The 25883-nt window shown below is 56.8% G+C and overlaps 2 protein-coding genes across 5 annotated transcripts in view; one reads left to right on the top strand and one right to left on the bottom strand.

The window, feature by feature from the left end:
* Window positions 1-45: 45 nt before the first annotated feature.
* Window positions 46-1369, bottom strand: ZNRD2 (zinc ribbon domain containing 2). Its single transcript, XM_032879460.1, has 4 exons — window positions 1291-1369; window positions 1043-1194; window positions 816-900; window positions 46-424 (listed from the first exon to the last, which is right to left on the bottom strand). The coding sequence occupies exons 1-4, from the start codon at window positions 1307-1309 to the stop codon at window positions 81-83; spliced, it is 600 nt and encodes a 199-aa protein (XP_032735351.1). The 5' UTR covers window positions 1310-1369; the 3' UTR covers window positions 46-80.
* A 13849-nt stretch (window positions 1370-15218) lies between these two features.
* The window catches only part of LTBP3 (latent transforming growth factor beta binding protein 3), a 17517-nt gene continuing 6852 nt past the window's right edge, over window positions 15219-25883 (top strand). For 2 of the 4 annotated variants that reach the window (XM_032879457.1, XM_032879454.1), the window contains exons 1-16: window positions 15219-15815; window positions 18750-19079; window positions 19230-19432; window positions 19612-19717; window positions 19938-20030; window positions 20173-20295; window positions 20791-20949; window positions 21035-21220; window positions 21754-21770; window positions 21845-21917; window positions 22072-22170; window positions 23769-23894; window positions 23980-24111; window positions 24259-24387; window positions 24627-24749; window positions 25017-25139. In XM_032879457.1, the coding sequence (XP_032735348.1) occupies window positions 15488-15815; window positions 18750-19079; window positions 19230-19432; window positions 19612-19717; window positions 19938-20030; window positions 20173-20295; window positions 20791-20949; window positions 21035-21220; window positions 21754-21770; window positions 21845-21917; window positions 22072-22170; window positions 23769-23894; window positions 23980-24111; window positions 24259-24387; window positions 24627-24749; window positions 25017-25139 (2350 nt within the window). In that variant the 5' untranslated portion in view covers window positions 15219-15487. Of the gene's footprint in view, window positions 15816-18749; window positions 19080-19229; window positions 19433-19611; window positions 19718-19937; window positions 20031-20172; window positions 20296-20790; window positions 20950-21034; window positions 21222-21753; window positions 21771-21843; window positions 21918-22071; window positions 22171-23768; window positions 23895-23979; window positions 24112-24258; window positions 24388-24626; window positions 24750-25016; window positions 25140-25883 lie in introns of all 4 variants that reach the window. The other 2 variants (XM_032879456.1, XM_032879455.1) reach the window with 2 other exon arrangements.

Below are 25883 nucleotides of genomic sequence, written 5' to 3'. Positions count from 1 at the left end.
GCACACTCAGAACCAAGAAAAGAACAAACCACACAAGAGGACAGCTGTTTTTCTAGAGGGTTTTTCTCAGGAGGAGCCTCTCAGTGTTGCAGCTGCCGCAGGCTGCGCAGAGCCTCAGCACAAGCCCGGATTAGGCTACACAGCTGGATGCTGGTCTCCAGGGAGGTGCTAGGGCCCAGCTCAGCTGAGGCCCAAGTCAGCTTCTGCAGGAGGGCCTCCTGTGTGCAGGCCAGGACACCTGCATTTGGAGGCACAACAGGAGGGGGCGGCCCCTGGGCTGCCTTAAGCCCTGCTGCAGCTCCCTCACAGTGCTCTGGACGGGGTACTGGGGGCTGAGGGGCTGGCCGCGAGCCGGAGGGGAGCTCCGAGGCAGAGGCAAGCTGGTGTTCCCGAGCTTGAGAGAGGGCAGCCTGGGCATTCAAAGCTAAAAGAGGAAAATGTGGATGGAGTGGTCAGGAAGTCTGTCCCCCATCAGCCCTGGGCCACCTTCTCTTTACTGCTCTGGTCTTCCTATGCTTGAGATGTTTTTCCTTCCCCTGTATAAGGTAACTCATCCATTTTCTTCTTTGTGTCAGAGTTATTTATGCCCTTGCTTCATCTCTCCCATTAGGACTATGCTCAACGGAGCTCAGATTCTTGATAGTGTCTGGCACACGGGTATTTAGTGCTTCTACTGAATGAATGGTCCTCTCTAGAGCCGAAAAGGGAAAGCGCCTTACCTCCGCCTCACCCACAGACTCCACTGTCACCTCCCAAACCTACTGTTCCTAGGCCTCTATCACCACGCAGCTTCTCCAAGCACAATCGCCCCTCACCCGGATTATCTTTATCCACGTCTGAGTCGAGCTCCTGGCAAGCCACGCAGTAGATTTTCCGCTGTTTATCTTGGAGGAGGATCGTCTAGAAGCAGAAAACACGCGGGCACGGATGAGACACAGGGTGAGACGCAGGGCGATGGGGTCCAGAGGGGAGAGTTGGGGAAGAGCCGTGCGGCCTGGTCCGCGGCCCCAACCCGGGTCCCACGTCCTGAGTCTCTCCTCACCCCGCAGTCCGCGCACGTCTCGCCCAGCATGCGGTAACCACGCAGCAGGTAGTCGCCCATGAGCCGGGAGATGCGATCCTGTCGCTCCCTTCGCGCTTGCAGAACCTTCGTCTCCGCTTCGGTTGGGGGCTCCCAGGAGAAATCGTCGACTTCTGGGGGAAGAGAGGCACAAGAGACAGAGCGGTCTTTCCCGAGCGGGCTACCTCCTGCACCCCTCAACCATAGGCCCCCACAGCCCAGACCCTCACCAGCACCGTTCAGAGCCATGTTGCCGTTGTCGCCACTAGGCTCACCGGACGTGACGTACAAGCAGAGCGCTTTCCGCTCGGCTCCGCCCCCTCTTTTTAGGCCCAGGATGAGGGCGGAAATGGCGCCTCTCAGACGTCAAGTTGCCCGCAGTGGGGTGTGTCTGCTGCTGGAGCTTTTGGCCTGTGGGCGAGCTCCTCCGCGCGAACCCGGCAGACGAACTTTGGGCTCGCTGGGCCGCAGGACGGGAGTCTCCGGGCTAACGCCGCTCGGGTCGCAGGACCTGAAAGTGGCTGCGCGGGGTCGCCCTTCCTGCCCGCCGCAGATGGGGACCACTTGATTTGAGAAATTCCCGCAGGCCTCCATCTCCCCTTGGATTTCCCTTTCCGCACAAGTGAGACCCGGGGCAGGCGGGGCAGTGGCGTAATCAACAGCACCCCTGATGATAACAAGTGGCCCCTTGCGCCCCCATACAGCCTCTTCAGTCGTCAGTGCTTCTCACTTAACCCGCAAGACCGACCAGGCGGGGGGTCGTCCTCCCTTTCTGTACCTTTCAGCCTATTTCAAGACACCCTCACTCCCTTCTGCATGTTCGGAGGCCCAGTCTGCCGATCCCCTTAACCCCAAGGCCTGGGACTGATGCGAAGTCCGCCCCTCACTTTTTTTTTTTTTTTTTTTTTTTTTAAATCTAGGTCCTCCAAACGCTCGCTGGCTGATAAGCGCTGTACTGGGCATGTGCAGGTCGGGGTCCAGCGGCCGCGGAGCGCTTCCCGTGGGTTGGTGAAGCTGAATGATCTAGAATAGTTATGGTTATCGCAATTATGCTGTTTTTTAGGTGGGTCTCTGTTAAAATTACTCGTGCTCCATGAACACTGGACTCGATTTCCGCCCCCCCCCCACCCTTCTGTGTTCTTTTTCTTTTTCTTTTTTTTTTTTTTTTTAAGATTTTATTCATTTATTTGACAGAGATCACAAGTAGAGAAAAAGGCAGAGAGAGGAGGAAGCAGGCTCCCTGCCGAGCAGAGTCCGATGCGGGGCTCAATCCCAGGACGCTGGGATCATGACCTGAGCCAAAGGCAGAGGCTTAACCCACTGAGCCACCCAGGCGTCCCTGTGTTCTTTTTCTTTAAGCATCCTCTCCCTTATTAGGTTTGGAGAAGCCAGATGGGGCAGGCAATGGTGCCCTAAAGTGTAGCCTGAAGGGCCTTAAGGCGGTTCGCAGGGCAGGGGAGAAGGAGCTAGGATTTAGACACCCCCTTCCCCCGTAATCTGATCGGCAACCTCCTCCTTTAACTAGACAGCACATGCTTCTGCATTCTTACCTGAAAGTTGAACGCCCTTCTCCTGGCCCCATCTTCCTTCTACATAGATTGCCTGAAACTGCCATTTTCTGACCCTTGCTGCCGCCTGCTTACTTGGAGAGCCCTGTGCCCCTCTTCACTGTCTCCATCTACTGGCAGGCTCTTGGGCAGCAGTGCTCCTGACTCTGGGCCTGACCCTAGGTAAGTTATGCCAAGCTGACTAGAGGACCTCTTGGACTCTAGCCCGCATGTACAGACCCTCCAGGTCCATACTGTCTTCAGCTCCCAGCCCCATCCTAAATTTCTCAGTGCACCTTCTGTCACCATCATGGCCAGTATCCACTCAGCCAACAGCTATTCTTCCTGGCACCAACTAGTACCCCGGCACTCCTCCTTCTGTTTAATTCCTGTCATTTACTCCTCATGACAACCTTATCGGGAAGGTACTACTGTTATCCCCACCTTGCAGAACAGGAAACAATTATTTTAAAACATAAATCAGGGGACGCTTGAGTGGCACAGTAAGTTAAGCATCTGCCTTCGGCTCAGGTCGTGATCCTAGGGTCCTGGGATTGTGTCCTACATCGCCCTTCTTGCTTGGGGAGAGCCTGCTTTTCCCTCTGCCCGCCACTCCTCCTGCTTGTGCTCTCTCTTTCTCCCTCTCTCCAACAAAATAAACAAAATCTTCAAAAATAAATAAGTGAATAAATAAATAAATAAAGCATAAATCAAGGGGTACTTGGGCGGCACAGTCAGTTGAGCATCAAACTTTTGGTTTTGGTCAGGTCGTGACCTTGGGGTCGTGGGATCAAACCTCACATGGGGCTCTGCACTCAGCTCCCTCTCCCTCTGCCCCTTCCCACCGTGCTCTCACAACTCTCTCTCTCTCTCTCTCAAATAAATAATAAATAAATCTTTAAAACATAAATCAAGTCAGGGGCGCCTGGGTAGCTCAGTGGGTTAAGCCTCTGCCTTGGGCTCAGGTCATGATCTCAGGGTCGTGGGATCGAGCCCTGCATCTGGCTGTCCGCTCAGCGGGGAGCCTGCTTCCCTCACTCTCTCTCTGCCTGACTCTCTGCCTACTGGTGATCTCTGCCTGTCAAATAAATAAAGTCTTTAAAAAAAACATAAATCGGGTCATATCACTCTTTTGCTCAAAACTCTCTGGCATCTCCCAATCACCCTTAGACAAAAATCCAAAGTCCTTACTATGGTCTCCAAGGTCCTACAGATCTGGCTCCTGGACTCCATCAACCCTTCCCACCCTCCCTACAGTCCTGTCCCACTACTCAAGGGAATTGCCATCATCTTTCTCCCCTCGGAGCCCGTCCATGCCTCAAGTTCTGCAGGAGGATGGACAAGACACAGGGCTGGAATCAGGCTGGCCTGGGTTTGGCCCAGATCCACTGCTTACTGGCTATGTCACCAGGAGTAATTCACTTCACTTCTCTGGACTTCAATTCCTCATCTGTGAAACCAGGTCAGTTAAATACCTACTTGGCAGGGTTGCCATCAGGATTTAGTGAGATGTGAGGAGTGAAACTGTAGGAGACCATTGATCACCGCATCTCTCACATGAATGCAGGTGTAGTGAGCGGAGACATTACCTTGGTTCCAGACTGTCTTTTGCTGGATGTTTGTATAGTGGACAGCCTTGGACAGTAGAGACAACTCGCCCCTCTGGAGCAAAGGGCTGGCGTATTACTGCTCCTTATAAAACACCTGGATGCCCCCAGCTCAGAGTCCCTCCAGGCACCCATAGGAGTCCGCCCGCCTTGCTTTGGCAAGACTTGAGGGGAAGGGGAAGGGACCGATATGCTCACATTCATGACATTTGTGTGCTGTGAGTAATAAAGTTCTTTTTTAAAGATTTTATTTATTTATTTGACACACAGAGGGAGATCACAAGTAGGCAGAGAGGCAGGCAGAGAGAGAGGGGGAAGCAGGCTCCCTGCCGAGCAGAGAGCCCAATGCGGGACTTGATCCCAGGACTCTGAGATCACGACCCGAGCTGAAGGCAGAGGCTTAACCTACTGAGCCACCCAGGCGCCCTAAAGTTCTTTAAAAAAAAAAAATTTTTTTTTATTTATTCATTTAACAGAGAGAGGCACAGCGAGAGAGGGAACACAAGCACGGAGAGTGGGAGAGGGAGAAGCAGGCTTCCCACTGAGCAGGGAGCCCAAAGCGGGACTCGATCTCAGGGCCCCGGGATCACAACCCAGCCTAAGGCAGACACTTAACGGCTGAGCCACCCAGGGCCCCTGAGTAATAAAGTCCTTCATCTCTTATTCAAAAGTCTTACATCTTCTGCCAGTAGCCACGAAATTGTATCCCCATAACTTGTTTATTTGAAAATAGGGTGAAATGAGAGACCTTACCACAGTTCTTGACTGTTTGGGCAGTGGGGATGAGACACGGACAGAAACATGGTTTTCGGTACAAGGACCTCAGGGATTTACTAACAAGTTCTGAGGGAAGACCAAGGGAATCAGCAAGCAGCACACATGTTGACCAGATTGTATAATCAATCAAGCAATAAGGGGTCTTCAACTTTATTTCCCGTTCATGAGAACAAATTGGGGAGGTAGTTGCCAGCAGAGTACCCGGGTGTCGATTCAAGGTCAGCTGCCAGACATCGCCCAGGTGTTACTAACTCTCCTCCGGGTGGAACTGGGGAGTGGAGGGGTCACCCTCAGGTCCACCCCATCATAACAACCAATCCTAAGACTCATCTGGGGCATACAGAAGTTTCTGTCCCCTTTCAGACAGCACACACACACTAAACATGAATGGAGGGAAATTTACTACCACTATAGACGAAAACCAGATGAATCATTAGAATTTTGCTGGCTCACTTGAGAGGCGAGGGGGAGGACATGTGCTGCTTGTTAAGGGAGAATAAAAACAGCTGAGCCATCTTACCACTCAGTCCTTCCTACTGTCTGTCATGCCAATCTTATACCCACTCCAAGATGACAGTAAAATGTCTCAGGGTTTTTTTGTTTGTTTGGTTTATTGGTTTGGTTTTTTCCCTTCCAGTGAGTCCTGGCTGCTTATATAAGGGAGATTTATCCCGCTCAGGGAGACTCTCTTGAGACAGACCAACTCCCATAGAAAACCACAGATGAGTCATTGATTACTCTTCGTGTTCTTATCGTCTTAGTTTGGGTTTACAATGCTGCTCAAAGGTGACCCAAAGAAATCTAGTTAAATTCTTGCGATCAGCCCCACTTAGGAAACGCTCCTAGCCCTTACATTAAAACCAGGCAAAAACAAATGTTTTATCACAGTCAGACAGAAATAGCTTCTATCAAGGTAGACTCCTTTAAAAGAAAAGTCAAGCTGCGTGACTCAAGCCCAAGTAAGGACAGACATCTACAAAGCACTCCACCCAACACTAGTGGAATGCATATCCTCAAGCATACATGGAACATTCTCCAGAATAGAGTATATGTTAAACCATAAAGCAAGTCTCAGTAAACTTAAAAGGGCTGAAATCATACAGAATATGTTCTCAGACCACAATGCAATGAAATTAGCAATAATAGGAGAAAACTGGGGAAATTCACAAATACGTGGAAAGTAAACAATGCAGTCTTAAATAACTAATGGGTCATAGAAGAAATCACAGGGGAAATTGGAAGCTTCTTTAAGATTTATTTTAAAAATCGGGACGCCTGGGTGGCTCAGTGGATTAAGCCTCTGCCTTCGGCTCAGGTCATGATCTCAGGGTCCTGGGATCAAGTCCCTCATTGGGCTCTCTGCTCGGCAAGAAGCCTGCTTCCCCTTCTCTCTCTCTGCCTGCCTCTCTGCCTACTTGTGATTTCTGCCTGTCAAATAAATAAATAAAATCTTAAAAAAAAAGATTTATTTTAAAAATCTTTAAAAATGCAACATACCAGAACTTACAACCAAACTTGCAACCAAAGCAGTGCTTAGAGGGAAATTTATAGTTGTCAAATCTTACATTTATAAAAAGAAAAGACCTAAAATCAGTAACTTAAATATCCACCTTAAGAACATAGAAAAAGAAGGACAAGCTAAACCCAAAGCGAGCAAAAGGAAGGCTGTAATGAAGATTAGAGAAAATCAGCTAACCTACAAATTCATCGAAAAGATCAACGAAATTGACAACCTTAATCTATAAGGACCAACTCAAGCTCAGCTTAGCCAAAGGGTATGAACCTTGCAGGTCCAACTGGAAAGCAAGTTGTGTTTGTTACATGATGTGTTTGCTACAAGATGTGTTTGCAACATCCAGGAGTACCCAAATGCAAGGTAGATAATGTCAGCAATAGTAACCCTACCACCCAATAGAAAGTTTTGGATGGCAACATTTTCAGCTAACTGTGGAAACAAATCAGAGCAGGCCAGTCTAGATCACTTTTGTAAATGCCCATGCTAAAGGGTCATTCTCTAATGAGACTGACAGAAATCAAGCTGTTGGTTGATCCTGCATTGTCCAGGTTGTCTCTATTTCTGCCTGGATCCCTCAATATACCAGACATGGCCACATGTCCGCCATTATAGAGTGGACACAAAATAAGGGACTCTGTGCTTCTGGTGCCACTCCACGCCACACTTGTGATTCCTGCCAACGTTCATCTGTTTTTCCTGGGACTAGAGAAGCCACAGTATATGCCGTGTTGCCTCTGTTCACTCCTGAGGGGTTGAATACATAGAACCTTTTACTCCCTCTTGGGGCTATTGGTGATGCCTCACACTTTTGTGGTTACACGGGTGCTGCTCCAGTCCAACCAGCCAACTTCGGCCACATCATTGTGGTTCTTGATACTAATCTGTGTTTTTTACTTTCTGGATGATTTGATCTAGCAACAGGGTGACTTTTATCCCAAAAGCCACTCTATAATGGGCTTATAGTCTAGGGATATGGTTGCCCTTCCAAACCCTCTCTCAACCCCAGGCATTGGGTGTTGAAGTAACCTCTTCAAATATAAACTCAAAAAGCATGTGACTCTTGATCTCGGGGTCATGAGTTCAAGTCCCACGTTGGGGGTAGAGTTTACTTAAAACAAAACCTCAGGAAAATTTCTGGCCCTCCCTCCTGGTCCACACACCTCAATACAGCAGTTCAGTCCCTGAATGTGGCTGTGCCCAGGATGCAGCCATCTCCCTTTGGCCAGGTCCTTTGTCATGATCAGGATGAGAGGGGTGGGGCTTGGACCAGTTTTAAAAATTCACTGGGGTGCCTAGTTGTCTCAGTCAGTAGAGCATGGGACTCCAAATCTCAGGGTTGTGAGTTCGAGCCCCACACTGGGTATAGAGATTACTTACATAAAAATTCAGACTTCTACACTCACCATTGTGAGTGTCCTTGTCCTTCTTACACCAGACCCTTCTAGATGAAAGGTTTAAGTAGGGAATGACTGGGAAAAGGTGACATTCTCGTTACTGGAACAGAACAGGTTGATCTTGTAACAACGGAAGGAAAATGACCACCTCAGCAGCTGGGGAAGGAAGAAGGAGGACACAGGAGACATGAAGGAAGGAGAGACATTAATGATCTTTGGCTTTCCGGCCACCCAGAACCTCCCTTACTGAGGTCAACATCCTGGTGCCACTCACCCAAACTATCGCAAGGGGTTTAAATTTAACTGACTGCTGGGCCTGCTGTCCTCAGTTCTGACCTTGCTGGATTGCCATTCCGCTTAACTTCCTGAAAGCCTGGAAGGAGCAGAGAGCCGCCTCACCTCCAATACTTTCCACACAAAACACCTGCCAACCCCAGCACCCCCAGGTGTCTTCCTCACCCCAGTCATAGCCATCACCACTCATAATTCCCTGGGGTAGATGAACGCCATCTGGCTGGTGGCATGGACAAATGGGACAGGTTGGGCCATCAGTCAATCCCTGCAAAACGAGGACTAAACTCAATTATTTAACTTGGACTGGGAACTCTAAGGCTACTAGCTTGTGGAGAGGCCAATGGGAGGCACTATCAACCTGTGCTCCCTAACTGATAGAGTTCTGTCCCACTTGGGCTGGGGGGTGGGGCGCCAGGTTTCTTCCCAGAAGCACCATGTGCACCCTTGAGACTAGCCAACTTGTGTGGAAGTCAAAGAGTAACTTGCCTCTTTCTTGAAAACAGGATGACTTGAACTTTCGTTGAAATAATCAATGGCACCACCTTGGCCTGGACGGCTTTTGGGAGAGCTTTCATTCACCAGCTTACTGGTGCTATAGATGATAGGATTTCCCCGGACTTCTTCCTTACAGGGCCGGGCAGAGTCTGTGCAGCTGTTCATATAAGCTGCTCTACGGCGAGTAACACTTCCAGCCAAGCGGACAGATTGTCACAGAGAGCTAAGGAGCAGCTACCTTGCCTTTGTCAGGGAGATCTGACGCTTTATGAAATTGTTCAGCTAGGACCTCCTGAGGGTCGTGGTTGAGGTAAGGGCTATAAATTGGCCTCATCTTGGCCTTGATGTCCTGTTGAGAGCAGCCTTAAGACATGCCGTGTGTGACAAATTGGATAGATTTGGTCTCAGACCCTATTGGACAGGTGCCAATAGAGTGGTGCAGCCTTGGGAAAATCTACCGAAATCAAAGACAGTTCCGATGTGAGGGTTGGTTGTTCTTGCAAAACAACTATCCAGGAGTCTCTTGAGTTTCTGCTCATTTTGCAGAAATGTGAGAGAGGCCTGGCTTCCCTTGTCCAGGACTTTTCTCAGGGATGTAGGTATAGTGAGCAACCATGGAAGATGGAGACGATGTCTCCTCCAGAGCCAAGCGCGGACATGCTTGCTGGCCACCAGAAAAGATTTGAGTGCTCTAAGGTTAGAATCCTCTCCACACTGCAATGCACTGTGTGCAGACATCTGTCTGGCCCACTGGTGCCACCTCTATGGGACTTAGGGACAGGGAGACTAATGTCAATAGGCTGGTGATCACACTGCTCACTATGCCGTGAGTGATGAAGTCCTTTGTCTCTGACCCAGGAATCTCGTGTCTTCTGCCCACGCGCACAAAACATTGGTGAGCTCCCTTGTTAGTCTGCAAGTGGGGGATAATCTCAGCCCCTTCCCAGGGCATCTGTTTTCTTTGGGACAGGCACTGTGTTAAGAGATTTGCATGAATTATCTCACTTAATGCTCGCGGCGACACTGGGAATTAGGTTCTCTCATCATCCCCAAGTTACAGATGAGGAAGCTGAGGCTTGGCCAAATAAGAGATTTCTCCACGATCACTCAGCTGGGACGCCGCAGGCCTGGGACTCCCTCCAGGCATCGCACCTCTAGGCCCTGATTCTCAGTGGGCTTTTCCTGTGTCTGAAAGGTGGAAAAGGGTAGCAGGGCTGAAGATCTTGTCTGATTGATGGAGCATGAAGAAAGATTCGTTTCAGTTTCCAATCCCATCTCCCAGCTCCCTTCATCTCTCAGTGGCACATCAGAGGGACTCAGTGACAGCCACTGTCACCAGAGTGTCTTCCGAGAGAGATGCTCCAGGGCAGAACTGTCCCCTCCAGGCCTCTGAAACTTTCCACCGTCATCTTCAGAACTGATGAGTAGTCCCACCCCCCTTACTCCCCAGAGCCAGGTCTTTCTTCGGAGCCCAGAAGCTTCGCAAAGACACTCAGAACTCTGAAGTGTCCACTAAAGGGTTCCTCAACATCAGCTCATTTGATTCCATGTCTAACAAGGAAGAAATTGAGACCCAGAGAAGTTGAAGAATTTCCCCAATTCCCATAGTTAGTTCAGGACGCAGCCAGGAAAATCTAAGACCGTTGTGCTTATACCGCCTCTTGAACTAGAACTTCCTTATGCAGATGGCTGATGCCCTGTCCCGCCAACTCCCCTAGGGAGGCACCAGGAGCCCTGGGTTTGAGTCCTGGCTCTGCCGTTGACCGGCGGTGTGACCTCGGCCAAGTCCCTTGCCTTCTCTGGGCCTTAAGAACCCCCTCGGCAGAAAGGAGCCTTCCCTAACATTTAAGCAGTCCAAACACGTCCTGGGTCTACTCCCCTGCTTCCTCTTTGTCCTAATTCCAGCGGAGCCCCTCGTTGCCCTCAAGGCCCCACACACCCACCTTTAGCACATTCGTGGGACCCTTCCCTTTCCTCCCTCCCAGGAGCACTGTGTCGGTTCAGGATCAGGCAGGCTGGAGTGGTCTCTCAGGTCACTCAGGTGATCGGGTCACTCACTTGATGACCTGAGTCTAATCACTTCATCTTTCAAAACCTCCATTGCCCCCTTTGCAGGGTCACTGGAAGAATGCTATAAGGGAGCAGTGCAAAGTGCACGGTACGCGGTGGGCGCTCTCGTGGTCTCACTCCATTTAGTCAATCAACAAACTTCAGCACCCTCTGTGTGCCAGGCCCTGTGCTGGGATCTGGAGACAAAGGTGTGCCTTCCTGAGAGGGTGGGGAGACAGACAGTAAACAAGTAAACATACCCGTTAAAAGGAATGTTCCAAACTGTGATGAATCCCCAGCAGGAAGCAAACAGGCGATGGGACCCAGAGAGCCAGGAGTGGCTGTTTTAGAGAAAGACATAGAGGCAGGAACCCTAGACAAGAAGGATCACCCCTACCCCACCTCTACCCCACCTCCCAACCCCTCAGAGGCAAGAGGGGAGCAAAGAGAAGCCACTGGAGGGTTTTATTTTTAATTTATTTATTCATTTATTTATTTATTTGACAGAAAGAGAGAGATCACAAGTAGGCAGATAAGTGGTGGGGGGCGGGGAGCAGGCTCCCTGCTGAGCAGGGAGCCCAATGCAGGGCTCGATCCCAGGACCCTGAGATCATGACCTGAGCCCAAGGCAGAGGCTTAAGCCACTGAGCCACCCAGGCACCCCGGGGTTGTTTTCTTTCTTTCTTTCTTTTTTTAATTTTTATTTATTTACTTGAGAGAGAGAGTGAGAACACAAGTGGGGTGATGGGCAGAGGGAGAAGCAAACTCCCGGCTGAGTGGTGGGGGGTACACAACTCGATCCCAGGACTTTGAGACCATGACCTGAGCCAAAGGCCAACGCTTAAACGACTGAGCCACCCAGGCGCCCCCCACTGGAGTTTTTTTAAGAAGGGAGTAGCATGAGGTTTTTAAAAGGTGATTGTCGCCAGGTAGAGGAGGAACCAGGGCAGGTACGAGGGGCTGTGGGGAGACGTCTTAGGTGCTGAAAATAATCTAGAATGATGGGAAAGGGCATGGTCTCCTTGGACTTGCAGAAGAACTCCCTCTAGGAGGCATGGAAGCATGCCTGTAGATTCTAGGGGGTGGGACGGCTGGATGTGGTGACACAGGAGATGAGAATAGACAGTGACCAGGCCAACGATATCCCGTGAGTCAGACTGTCACAGTCTGCCCTGCTGGTCCAAGTTGCCTCCTTGTCCTCCTTGCTTCGTGGCTACCCTCATGTCCTAAAGCCCCACTTTTAGGGACAGGAAGACTAATGTCCCTGCCCGCAGACTTCTTTTGGGGTTCAGCCCCTGGGAGGCCTAGGTGCTCAAGAGGAGACTAGGGGCATGTTTATTTCCCCAGCCCCTTCCCTGCAGGCAGCAGGTGGACGGATGCTGAGGGTCTCTGCGGCAGGCCCCCGCTCCAGCTCCTTGTGACTCCGGGCTGAGGTTAGTGGGGCAATGGATCCCCCCTCCCAGCCTCTTCAGCGGCCAGGGCTTCCCTCCGTTGCCGTGATGGTCCGCTAGCCCTCTGTAAAAGCCCCTCCCATCTAGCCACCTCAGTCACCCACATTAGGGTGCCCTCTTCCCTGCTGGCTCCCCGCTGGGCTTAAGGAATTTGGTAATGGCAATAGATAACATTTACTGAGCACTCAGTACGTGCCAGGCACTGGGCTGGGTGCTCGAATCACTGTCCCCAAGTCACCACCCCATCCTGCTTTCAGCAGGAGCAGGAGACACTGTTGGCTACACGCTCCTCCCCAAACACTCCTCTCACTCTTCCCCTTCGTGTCCCTGGTTTTCCTCTGTGCTCTCTCCAGCGGCTCCTTCTGAGTCGCTTCTGACTCTGCCTTCACTCCCTGACCTGGGAATGGGGACCTCACTGGCTCACCCAGGACCCCCTTTCTCCCAGGCTAAGCCCATCCTTTCCCATAGTCAGCGATGCCCTTTATGCTGGGGACCCCAGGCCTATGTCCACAGGCCAGACATGCTCTCTGAGCTCTAGCTCTCCAGGCTGAGATGCCTCTATTTGGAGGATACAAGCATCCCACACTCAACAAGCCCCAAACAGAAGTCCAGCCTCTTCCCCGTGTCTCCCTCTCCTCTGCCGCTTTCCTCACCCACCCACAGGCTTGAGCCACAACCCTGGAGCCACTCGTGCTGCCTGCCTCTCTGATCCCCGCCACTCACCCAGTGTCTAGATCCCACCTCCCAAATACATCGTCTCTTCCGGGATGCTGGCAACAGCACCCCCTCTTGCCCTGATACAGTCCCATTGCGATGAAAAGAAAACCCAAATTCCTCATGGTGGCCTCCCACCTCCATATTCTCTCTCCCCTTCACACCCTGTTGCTTCGCTTTCTTCTCTTAGTTCCTAGAAGAACTGAATCTCTCTCCCCTCCCCTCCCCAGCCCCTGCATGACCCCTGTAAACTGTCTCTTGACCCCTGGGCTCTGATCCCTCTGGCCCCCCACAGGTTTCCCTCCTGCTTGGCTGGCTTCGCCTGCGCCCTGTGAACTCATGTTCCTCTCCCAGCCTCCCGTTTCCAAGTCCCTTTGCCAGAGGGCCTTCCTGGACCTCAGGGTCCCAGTGCGCTCTTGCTCCCAGTTCTTGTTCTTTGTCACAGCACCGGCCTCTATGGTAACCACCGTCCTGTGTGAATTGATTTGTGTCACGTGTCTGGGCTCCGCTCCGTCCGGGAAAGCAGGGACTGGTTCTATCTCTTAGCAAGAACTTGGTAGGTGGTAGGTTCTCAGTCTGTTGAATGACTAGAGCCCCATTTCACAGGTGAGAAAACTGAGGCTTGGAGCAATTAAGACTCTATGCCTGGTCTGTTTGTGCTGTGTTCCCAGGGGAGCCACAGCCTGCTCCGGGGTCAGGGGAGAGTCAGGTTCAAATGAGTGTGAGGGGAAAATGACCGTAGAACGCTCAGCCCTGCACCTGGTGGGTGTAAGCACTCAGCATTGCTCCCTGTGTCAGTGTGCGACCTGCGCCCTGGGGGAGGCCGGCGCTGCCCCTCACACCCACTTTGGGATTCCAGCAGCTTGGATCCCCTGAGGATGTGGCCTCACCCCATCCCCGCAGCCCCAGGCTGTATGAACAGGTCAGAGCTCACTGAGCAATTCGGGCAGGGGCTGCACTCACGGGTCTCTCTCAGCCCCTCCAAAGCAACCCGAAAAAATCCATCCTCAAAGGAAAAACCGTGAGTTCCTTCGACAGGTGTTCCTGAAGGCCAGTCCCCGAAGGCCCTCCCCTCAGTCAGACTGCCACCCCTAGCGCCAGGCGGGAGAGGGTTTGGTGACACTCAGACTTGGCAGTGGCCTGCTCTGGATAGCAGGGTCACACCCGCCCCCCGCCCAGTTCTCTGAGTCAGACACTGAGTCCTGGGGTCTCCTGGCCAGGCCCTGCGGCTATGGCTGGGGCCTCAGGACACTGCAGCCCTCCAGGGCCTCCTTTCCAGACCAGTGGACAGGCCTGGCTCCTCTCCAGCTTTACCAAGCTCAAGGCCCCTCCCCAGCCCCTGCCAACCCCTGCCCTGGGGCCCTGCTGTGCCCCTCCCCAGCCCCCTAGGCCCTCAAGCAGCACCCCCCTCCTCCCGGCTGTTAGCCTGGGAAGGGGGCCAGGCCCTGAGCTCAGACCTTGGCGATTCCAGAGCGTCTGAGGCCCAGAGCCAGCCCCGCCAGCCCGGCCAGACAAGGCGAAGGGGGGTGGGGGCAGGGTGGGCACCAGGAAGCCATTGGGGGGGGGGGGGAGTTGGCAGGGAAGTTGGCTCTCCAGCTTTGTTCTTTCTGCCCTCTTCTGGACCCTTCACGGAGCCCCTGGCCAAAGGGTGCCCTCTCCTTGAGCCTGTCCTCAGAGGGGAGTGGACCGGCACTAATGAGAAGTGACTGGGGTGGTGAGCCCCCCGCCTGCGCAAGGGAGGCTGGGAAAGGGCTGAGAGGCCAGGGTTCCAGCCCCACCTGGCCGCCCCGGGGCCCTCCCCCAGCCTCGGTTTCCCGCTCCGACGCGGCCTCGCCACCCCGCCCGGAGGAATCCGGCGGGCCGCCCGGCGTCCCAGGTGAGGGCCCCCTGGAAAGCGCCCAGCGCGGCGGCGGCGGCGGCGGGTTCCGGCGGGGCTGGCATCTGGGGCGGGGACCGCCCCCGGCCTCCGCCCGCCCGCACGCCCTCGCTCCTCCGGGCTGCCGCGGCGACGCTTGAAACAGAAAAAAAAAAAAAACTGTCTCCCTGGCCCGGGGCCAGCGTCCCAGCCCCCCTCGCCGCCGCCGCCGCGCCGCAGCCAGGGAAAACAACTGCTCACTTCTCCCTGCGTCCGCCCCGCGCGCTCCCTGCTTCCCGGCGGCCGCGGGAGCCCAGCCCGGCCGGGGGAGGCGCGGAGCGGGCCGGCCGCCCGGCCTTCCTCTCCCCTCGCTCCTCCTCTCCGCCTCAACTCGCTCGGCCTCCGCGCGGCCGCCTCAGTTTGGGGCCTTCGCAGGCGTCCCCCGACCCCACTCCCCGGCCCCGGCTCGTGGCGGGGCTCCTTCCCGGGGCTCTGGAAGTTTCTGGGCTCCCCGCAGTCCAGCCTCCATCTCTTTGCCTCGCACCGGGCCCCCCTCCCGCGCCTGCCGTCCCCTCCCTGCGCGCTTCCTCCGTTCCTCTCCCCTGCTGCCTTCTCTCCCCTCTCCCGGGGCTCCCGGCTTGCTACCCCAACTCCTCCCCCCTCCCCGCGCCCGGGCGCCGCGACCATAGCCCCGGCCCGGGCGCGCCCCCCAGGTCCTGCGGCCCCGGATGCCCGGGCCCCGCGGGGCTGCTGGCGGCCTGGCCCCTGAGATGCGCGGGGCGGGGGCGGCGGGGCTGCTGGCGCTGCTGCTGCTGCTGCTGCTGCCGCTGGGCCCGGGCGGCGGGGCCGAGGGGGGGCCGGCGGGCGAGCGGGGCGCTGGCGGGGGCGGGGCGCTGGCCCGCGAGCGCTTCAAGGTGGTCTTTGCGCCGGTGATCTGCAAGCGGACCTGTCTCAAGGGCCAGTGTCGGGACAGTTGTCAGCAGGGCTCCAACATGACGCTCATCGGAGAGAACGGCCACAGCACCGATACGCTCACGGGCTCCGGCTTCCGCGTGGGTGAGGGCCGGGGGCACGGGCCGGGGGAGCGGGAAGGCAGGAACACGGACAAATAGGGGAGACAGGGCGGAGTAGGGTATATGACGCTGGGGGGCGGGGGTGCAGAAAGCGGAGCTCTGGGGGCCTGGGGCTCCAGGGACACGAGGGGCTTGGGAGGCTGGAGTCCTGGGGCAGGCAGCAGCGGCGGGGCTGAGTAGACCAGAACTTCACCGCTTTGCGTTAGGGTTGAGGCCTCAGATGTGGGGTCCTGCTGGGGTCCCGGATGACACAGGCCTCTGGGAAGTCGCTGGGTTCTGAAAGGGAGTCAGGTTCAGCACACAGGGGCTTTTGCAGGATGTCAGCTGGGGCCCAGAGGTCACAGAGAAGGGGCCGATATTCCCCTAAGAAATAGATTTGCTGGAAGAAATAGGAAAATTCCTTTCAAGATGTCTTCGGCAGGGCCTACCAGGGGTAAACACCTGCATGCTCCCAGAGTAGCCAAGGCCAGGGCTGAGGGTGAAGAGGTTAGATATTGGCAAGTTCTGGGAGGGAAGAGGTGCTTAGCCTAGAGAGGAGTGTAGGCCTGGAGGCAGGGGCTGGTTTGGGTCCTCAGTACCTCTTTATCCTGCTGTCCCTTCTTTGCCTTCCCCATAAGCTCTCAAGAGCTCTGCCTCAGAGTCTCCCCTCCCCAACAAGCCCTCATGACTCCCCAGTTCCACTTGGAGCCTATCGCTTCCCCAGCGTCTCTCTTCAAAGGGCCAGGTCTGGAGTCCGGTTCGCCTCCCGCTAGGGCCCTGTGGGCCAGGCTGGGGGAGGTGTCCTGGCAGTAATTACCCTCCTGGACAGGGTAATTAGGCTGGGCCCAGGATGGCACCAGCAAGACGGCCCCTCTTACACATTCCTACTCACATACCAACTCACAGACCTGAGGAACCTCCCTGATGTGGTTCTTAGTTCTCATGAGATGTGTGTGTGTGTGTGTGTGTGTGTGTGTGCGCACACGCTTGTGTACATGCATGGGCTTTACAGTGACACTCTCTGATTAATTACATGTTTCTTTGTGTTGTCTTGGGTGCATGTCTCCAGTCACTATGGGAGTGTTTCTGTGAGCTTGTGTTGGTGCCAGAATGAATGTGTGTGTGTGTGTGAGAGAGAGAGAGAGAGAGAGAGAAAGAAAATGACCATGCATGTGAGTGTATGTGGGCCCAGCCTCCCAGACCCCCTGGCCATCCTGCCCAGGCTGCTGTCTCCATCTGTGTTGCCCACATCCCCAGGCTCGGTGCCCAGGCCACAGTGGGCGGGTGTCATTGAGAGGTCACCCTCACCGCTATGGGTGACTCACTGGGAGGCAGGAAGGAGAGGATCCTGCCTCCCCCAGCCCGGGACACACCCCTCCTGTGCTGAGAGTCCTGGCAGGATGAGCTGGCCTGGGACGCTCTTACCCAGGCCCTGATGGCCATGGCTGTGGGTTGTCCCTCTGAGGCCCTGCAGGTGTCCAGAAGAGCATCATCTCCACCTTTCCCTTCTGGGAAGTGAGGGCAGCTGCGTGGGGGGAGGGGGCAGGTAGGAGAGGGGCTGGGTCTGGTGTGTGAGCTCAGGGCCCCAAGGCTGGATGTGGGTTGTGAATGCGTGTCACAGAAAGACATAGGTCCCAGCCTCTCAGTCACTCCTTCATTTATGCCCCCCGAACCTCCTCTGGGTCCCAGAACTGACGCAGACACAGCCCCTCCAAATCACCCTTTACAGTGTGGGAGACAGACATAAATATAACAAGTCAAGCGTAAGGCGAGGAAAGGCTCCCTTCCTGGAGGAGAAGCTGAGGCTGGAAATATTTGAATGTGGAGAGGTGGAGGGACAAGGCCCTGAAGGGGAGGGAAAGGCATGAATAAAATGATGGAGGCAGGAGATGGGGCATAGCTGTGGGAGGAGGAAGAGGAGTGTGAGGGTGCGGTGTGCGCGTGGAAAGAGCAGAGGGGGATCAGCTTATAGAAGATTCATTCTGGGCCATAGAGAGCCTCAAATGTTTGGGCAAGGAAGCAAGCAGCAGGCAGGGGTGTGACATGTCAAGGCTTTGCCGGAGGCAGGTTTCTCTGGGGGTGCTGGGCTGTGGACAGGCAGGAAGCCAGCAAGGAGCATGGGTGGCAAGGCTCAAGGCACGGGAGGGGCAGAGGGCATGAGGAGGAGGGGAGGTGGATTCATGAGACTGTGCAGAGGCTGGAACTGTGTAGAGTGGGACCGGGAGAGATGGGGCCTCTGAGGCTCAGTAGAATGATCTAGGCAGTCAGGGATTTCCCGGTGGTAGTCCAAGGTACGAGGAGGAGTGGGGGAAGCACAAGGCACATCTCCCCAAGGTTGAGGTGCCCAAGGGCATCGCTGATAGTGGTGAGGTGTGGGCCCTGGGTTGGCCTGACAAAGGGAGATCGGTGGGTGAGGGGAGAGCTCAGAGAGGGCTGAGGTCTGAATGGGAGAGAATTTGGAAGAGGTGAAAGTGCCAGATAGAGATCATATTCCCAGGAGAGTCTGGAGGGGAAAGCCAGAGGAGAAAACGGCTGTTCCGGCACCGTGATCACCATCATCATTCGATACTACTTATTAAACACCTTCCGTGGGCCAGGCACTGTGCTAACTATCTGTACAGGCATCACCTCATTCAATAGATACGACAAACATCCCTACAGACGGGAACACTGAGGCACAGGGAGGGGGAGCAAAGTGCTCAGCCACCAGCTGCCGCATGGCCTTTTAGCGAGGATTTTAAGTCCAGGACTTCAGACTCCAGAAGCCGACATGGGTAGAAGGATGTTGGAGGACCTAGAGATCAGCTTCTGCGGGTTCCAAAACCGAGCTTCCCAAGGGGGACAGAGTCAGTGGGTGGCAAGGAAGTAAGGAGGAGGGAAAGAGACAGGATGTGTGTGGGGGACTGGGCCTGGTCCCTGATGCACGTCCCCTCCTCAGTGGTGTGCCCTCTGCCCTGCATGAACGGTGGCCAGTGCTCCTCCCGAAACCAGTGCCTGTGTCCCCCGGACTTCACCGGTCGCTTCTGCCAGGTGCCCGCTGGAGGAGCTGGCGGGGGCACCGGCGGCTCAGGCCCTGGGCTGGGCCGGGCCGGGACCCTGTCCACAGGCGCGCTGCCGCCCCTGGCTCCAGAGAGCGAGTCTGTGGCCAGCAAGCACGCCATCTACGCGGTCCAGGTGATCGCGGATCCGCCCGGGCCCGGGGAGGGGCCCCCTGCCCAGCATGCAGCCTTCCTGGTGCCCCTCGGGCCGGGACAGATCTCAGCAGAAGGTACCAGACCACAGGGCAGATCCGGGGAGGCCGAAGTGGGCGGGCACTAGGGCGGCGGGACCTCGAGGAGCCCCGCCCACTCCCATCCCCCAACCTGCACGACTACCTGTGGTCGGGGGCAGCCCTGAAGCCACCCTGCCCCGCCCCCAGTGCAGGCCCCGCCCCCCGTGGTGAACGTGCGCGTCCACCATCCGCCCGAGGCCTCGGTCCAAGTGCACCGCATCGAGGGGCCGAATGCCGAGGGCCCCGCCCCCTCGCAGCACCTGCTGCCGCACCCCAAGCCCCAGCACCCCCGGCCACCCACCCAGAAGCCCCTGGGCCGCTGCTTCCAGGACACGCTGCCCAAGCAGCCCGTGAGTGAATCCACAGTCCAGCTGGACCGGCCCTTGGGTCTCAGGGTTGCCCTGTCCCCATTCCAAGGGGGATTGTGCAAAACAGGGGTCTGTGGGCTGACGGGGGAAGAAAAGGCCCCTAGGAGGAAGGTCAGGTGGGGCGGGGCGCTCTGTGACCCCCTCATCCCAACTTCCCTTAGTGCGGCAGCAATCCCCTCCCAGGCCTCACCAAGCAGGAAGACTGCTGCGGGAGCATCGGCACCGCCTGGGGCCAGAGCAAGTGCCATAAGTGCCCCCAGCTGCAGTGTGAGTGCGGGGGCTCAGGGGTTCGGGCCATCGCAGGCTGGATCCACGCCCACCCCTTCCTCCCCTGCAGGGGTTGGACCCCCAGGCCAGCGCAGCCTGAGCCTCTTACTGCCCACCAAATTCCCCTCAGCCTCCCGCTGTGCTCCCCCGCAGTGCCCTCCTTTCCCTCCCCACCGGACCCCCCAGTGTCCTCCCCTGCCACGCTCTCCTCTCTCTGCAGACACAGGGGTGCAAAAACCAGGACCTCTACGTGGGGAGGTGGGCGCTGACTGCCCCCAGGGCTACAAGAGACTCAACAGCACCCACTGCCAGGGTATGGCCCACCAGGAGAGTCTGAAGCCCCTTGTCACTGGGGGAGGCCCCAAGGTGGGTGGGGCAGGACCCTGAGGTTCTTGGAGAAGCTGGCTGTCTCCCTGGGACCGCACACTAGAGGGTCACACTTCCGCTTACCGCAGACATCAATGAGTGCGCGATGCCAGGCATGTGTCGCCATGGTGACTGCCTCAACAACCCGGGCTCCTATCGCTGCGTCTGCCCACCTGGCCATAGCTTGGGCCCCTCCCGAACACAGTGCATAGGTGAGAACGAGGGGGGCTCAGGTCCAGGGGAGGTCACAAGGCACAGACAGGAGAGGCAAGGCTCCAGGCAGCAAGGATCAGAGGTCAGAGTGGGGTCAAGGGTTGATTGCAGGAGGAATAAGGCCCAGAGCTGATAGGATCAGGGATCAGTGGGGTCAGGAGTCACAGGAGATCTGGTTGGAGGTTACACGGGGTCAAGGACTATATAGAATGAGGGTCGTATGAGATCATGGGCTTGATGGGTAGGAGGGATGAAGTCTAGAGCAGCCAAGTCAGGGGTCAGTGGGGCCAGTAGTCACAGAGATTTCAGGGGTCATGTGAGGTCAGAGAAACACAGGTTCACGGATCACATGAACTCAGGGTCGCCTGAGGTCAGAGGCCACATGAGGATCAAGGGTTGTCTGAGCCCAAGAGGCCAGGTCTGAAGCAGCTGGGAGGAGGGACACGGGCTGCGTTCAAGTGCAGATGCCCATGCCCGCCCGTGGCCCCCTGCAGCGGACAAGCCGGAGGAGAAGAGCCTGTGTTTCCGCCTGGTGAGCCCTGAGCACCAGTGCCAGCACCCACTGGCCACGCGCCTCACCCGCCAGCTCTGCTGCTGCAGCGTGGGCAAGGCCTGGGGCGCAAGGTGCCAGCGCTGCCCCGCCGACGGCACCGGTGAGCTGCGGCGCATGGGGCTGAGGGGCCGTCCACGCGCCCGTCCGGGAAACACTCACTTCTCTGCCCCTTGCTCTGGCCGCAGCTGCCTTCAAGGAGATCTGTCCAGCCGGGAAGGGGTACCACATCCTCACTTCCCACCAGACCCTCACCATTCAGGGCGAAAGTGACTTTTCCCTTTTCCTGCACCCCGACGGGCCACCCAAGCCCCAGCAGCTCCCAGAGAGCCCCAGCCGGGCGCCACCACCTGAGGACACGGAGGAAGAACGAGGTCTGGCCGGAGCCTTTCCATTCCCTGACAGATGTGGAACACCTAGACCTGACCCCTCGACTCCTGATGCCCAGAGTCTAATCCCCAACTCCTAATCCTTGACCTAACCACAGACTCCCAGAATTGGCCCTCTCATCCCTACCCAAGGTTGTAACCCCAGGATCTATCCCCTGATCAGCAGAATCTGACCATCGCTCTCCAGATCTGACCTGGAACCCCTTTGATTTCCAGACCAGGGCATTGAACCAGCCCAAATGGTGTCCTTAGATCTGGCCTTCTGACTCCCGACCCAAGGACTTGGACCCTAGCTATAACCCAAGGCCCTTGACCAACCTTTGCACCCTATACCTGTTCCTCTGACCCGTGATGCACACACTCCCTGACCCCAGGATCTAACTCTTGACACTTGACCCAGAGACACGATCGTCGAACTCTCAGACCCTTACCACAAACACCAACTGCCCATCCCAGTCTTAACTCCTTTCCCCTCTTCCCCCAGCCCTGCACTAATGCCCCATCTTCTTCCCTTTTAGGGGTGAGCACAGACTCAGTGAGTATGAAAGCCTGGGTGGGAGGGGCAGGGAAGCAAAGGCGACAGTGGGCTCATGCTGCTGTTACTCACAGCCACCGGTCGAGGAGCAGTCAGCAGCCCAGAGCCACCCGACTGCCACCACGTCTCCCGCCAGGCCCTACCCGGGTGAGCTGCTCACTGCAGGGACCAGTCCTCAAGGGCTGTCCCCAGGGGTGGTGGACAGCCTGGCCATCAGGGGATTGTGAAGCCGGGTGCGCCCGGAGAGGGGTGTCTTTCCCATCCCCCACAGCCCCTCATGGGTGTACACTGCTGTCTACAGAGTTGATCTCCCGGCCCTCGCCACCCACTGTGCGCTGGTTCCTGCCAGACCTGCCGCCATCCCGCAGTGCGGTGGAGATCGCTCCTACTCAGGTCACAGGTAAGACCTGCCCACTGAGGCCACAACTGAGAGAAGCCATGTGCCTGGCTTCATTTTATTCCTCCCTTACCCACCCCCACCCAATCCTTCCTGAGCACTAACACTTACCCTGGGCTTACTGGGTGCCGGGCCCTGGACTGGGCCCTGGGGAAGCCATCGTGTGCAGCAGAGACCCCATTCTGAGTATTGTGGAGCTCTATCCAGTCTTAAGATACTTTATTCATTCATTCATTGAGTCAACAAATATTTATTGAGCACCTACTATGTGCCAGACACAGTTTAGGTTGCTGGGGATACAGTAGCAAACTAAAGCCAGAAATTCTCCGTTCTTGCAGAGTAAACAGGCAACAGATTAGTGACTAAAAATCGAGTGTGTCTCGTAAATGTCATACAAAAATTAATCAGAGAAGGAAAGAAGTCTGGGGGTTGTGATAATACGTAGCCTGGCAACGAAAGGTGGCTTCCTGGGCCGGGCTTTAGAGAGTGTTAGAAATGAACAAGAAGTGGGGAAGGAAGGGGTGTGCAGGTTGGGAAAAGGGACATTCCAAATGAAGCCCAGGCAAAGGGCACAAAACACTGGTGGAGGAGGGAAAACCACACACGGACCAAGTGTTGTTGAACCCAGGCAGGGCCAATGCACAGAGCCTTGTTAAGAGGCTTGGGTTTGATCCCAAAGGCTGTGGGAAGTGTCTGTGGGGTTTGGGGCATCATGATAATTGCTAGCTATGGCTGAGCAGTTGCCCTGTGCCAGGCACTGACTGGAGGGTTTTACATACTAAGTATCATTTTACCTTTTCATACCGTGAAAGTGTGTGCGCTTAGCTTCATGGTTCAGCGGCTGCCCCCCACCCCTCATCACACCCTGGAGCCAGGTCCTAGTCTGAGTCTGTGTGGACTCCCTAAGCTGCAAGGGAGCCATCAGCCCGATTGAAATCTAGGAGGCTGGATGTGCTCTGGGGTTGAGGACCCAGGGGGAAGGTGGCGGTCCTGGAGACTTGTCCAGGCTGGGACAATGTGAGGACAGCCCTGAGAGCTGTGGGAAGGTGGGGGAAGAGGCACCCGGGGAGCCTTCTGGGAGGGGGTGTGTTAAAGAGTTCCAGGGAGAGATACTCTAGGAGAAAAGAACAGCCTGCCTGTTTAGGGTGGGGTGGAGCTCCAGATCAGGTCCCAGGCTGCTGCTGGGGTGGGGGTGGGGGTGTTGGGGACCTAAAGGAGGGAGTGGTGGGAGGCAGGGAGTTCAAGGCTGGTGACAAAGACAGTGGTGAAGGGGGTTCTTGATCTGACCACTTAGGCACAACCAGGGGGCAAGCAGATTCCCAGGAAATGAGTTCCTGCTTGCCTTGGGAGGGGGAGGAAATTAACCATTGTGGAATGGGGGGCCCAGGTCCCTGAGGTAAGGGTGTTGGGGTCACTGGGCTAGAAGATAAGGGAGTGACTACCAATGCAGGGTTTTAAATATTGAGGTGACTGGAGGGCGGTGTCTCAGGGCCCATTGCTAGGGGTATTGGGATAATGGAGGGGCGGGGGGGGGGGGGGGGGGCGGAAGGGTTTTCCCCCCCCGCCCCCCCCCCCCCCCCCCCCCCCCCCCCCGCCCCCAGAGACAGACGAGTGTCGCCTGAACCAGAACATCTGTGGCCACGGGGAGTGCGTCCCGGGCCCCTCGGACTACTCCTGCCATTGCAACCCGGGCTACCGGTCGCACCCGCAGCACCGCTACTGCGTGGGTGAGCGCGGGAGGATGGGTGGCCCGGGGGCGGCCGTGGGTCCCAACGCCCCTGTGACGTCTCCCCGCCCGCGCGCCCTTCTCAGACGTGAACGAGTGCGAGGCGGAGCCGTGCGGCGCGGGGAGGGGCGTCTGCATGAACACCGGCGGCTCCTACAACTGCCACTGCAACCGCGGCTACCGCCTGCACGTCGGCGCCGGGGGGCGCTCGTGCGTGGGTGAGCGCGGCGCGGGCGGCGCGGGAAGGGGGGATGGGGGGATGGGGGGATGGGGGGATGGGGGGATGGGGGTCTCCCCTCCCGCGAGCAGACTAACCGCCTCCGCCGCCCCCGGGGCGCTCCTCGCGCTCCCCGCCTCCCGCTCAGACCTGAACGAGTGTGCCAAGCCCCACCTGTGCGGCGACGGCGGCTTCTGCCTCAACTTCCCGGGCCACTACAAGTGCAACTGCTACCCCGGCTACCGGCTCAAGGCCTCACGACCGCCTGTGTGCGAAGGTGGGGGAGGCCCCATCCAGGCCCACAGGGGGTCCTCAGCTGTTCTCGACCTGGGCTGGGGGCACGGGCCCCGGACCCTGGGCCTCCCCGAGGTTGGGCTGCGGGAGCCCCGAGGGCCGGTTCGCCTTGCTGACCTGTAACCGAAGGAGGCCCTGCTGAGGACACTGAACGCCTGGCCCGCCACGTTGTCCTCGAACGGATCTCCCTCCTTCTCCGCCCCCCACCCCCACCCCACGCAGACATCGACGAGTGCCGAGACCCTAGCTCCTGCCCGGACAGCAAATGCGAGAACAAACCCGGGAGCTTCAAGTGCATTGCCTGTCAGCCCGGCTACCGCAGCCAGGGGGGCGGGGCCTGCCGCGGTGAGAGCGGGGGGTGGGGGGGGCGGTGGCTGAGTCTCGTATGCCGGGCGGGAAGGGAAGGTTGGACCGCAAATGGGCGGGGGCTCATGCGGGAGCCGTCCCGCGACCCCGCAGTTTCGGGATCCGGTGAGGGCAGGGGCGGGGCTGATGGCGGTGAGAGGCGCCTGGCCGGTGGGGCCTCCCCCGTCCTGGGCGGAGGAGACCCCGACCCCGGTACCGCGCCAGCTGCAGTGGGGCGGCTACCGAGGCGAGCCTTCGCCGCCGCAGACGTGAACGAGTGTGCCGAGGGCAGCCCCTGCTCGCCCGGCTGGTGCGAGAACCTCCCAGGCTCCTTCCGCTGCACGTGCGCCCAGGGCTACGCGCCTGCACCCGATGGCCGCAGCTGCCAGGGTGAGCCCCAGCCCTCCCCCCTCCAACGCCCCTGCACCCACTCACGCGTGGAAGCTGGGGACCCGGCCACGCCGTCCGTCCCACAGGGGGCAGGAGGTAGCTGATCCACCCCCCAGGTCACGGACCCATTCACTCGTTTCTTAAGGAACCTGGCCGATGAAAGGCCACCAGAATTTCTATGTAGGAAGGGTCTTAGGGACCCAAGGTTTCTGGTTTCTTTGCTTCTGCAAAGCACGTTACTTAAATTTAAAGTGGGGGGGGGCATAAAAGAAGGGGGAGGGGCGCTGGTAGTCCCACTGCACTGTTTCTCATGCACCGAGAGGCGGGCTGGGATTCAGAGATTCAGAGAAACTTAGGGAGGGGAGAGCTCAGGGCTGTAGGCCTGGCTGGAAGGTGGGTGCCAGGCCTGAATCGTCTTAAAGGGCCAGTAGGAATTAGCCAAGCAAAGAAAGGCAGCATCAGCAGACTCAGAAGTGCAAACCAGCTCGGAATGTGCCACAAACTGTAAGGTGTAAGCAGAGGGTGGGGGCGGAGGCTGGCTGGCGAGGGGCAGGGCCCCACTCACCCACCCACCCCCTGCCCTGCCCAGGAGGTCTGGCTTTTAAGGGGAAGGGTGACGAGAGTCACAATTTGCTTTGGAAAGTTTCCTGCTGCTGAGTGTGGCGAGTAGCCGGAGGTCCCCTGGAGACCCAGGGCACAGATGATGGTGGCAGTGATGGGAGTAGCAGCCCCAGGATGGTCTGG

This window comes from Lontra canadensis, unplaced genomic scaffold (genome assembly GCF_010015895.1).
Source record: "Lontra canadensis isolate GAN:19392208 unplaced genomic scaffold, GSC_riverotter_1.0 scaffold66, whole genome shotgun sequence".
Lineage (NCBI taxonomy): Eukaryota > Metazoa > Chordata > Mammalia > Carnivora > Mustelidae > Lontra > Lontra canadensis.
This window is presented reverse-complemented; position numbering and strand designations above follow the sequence as displayed.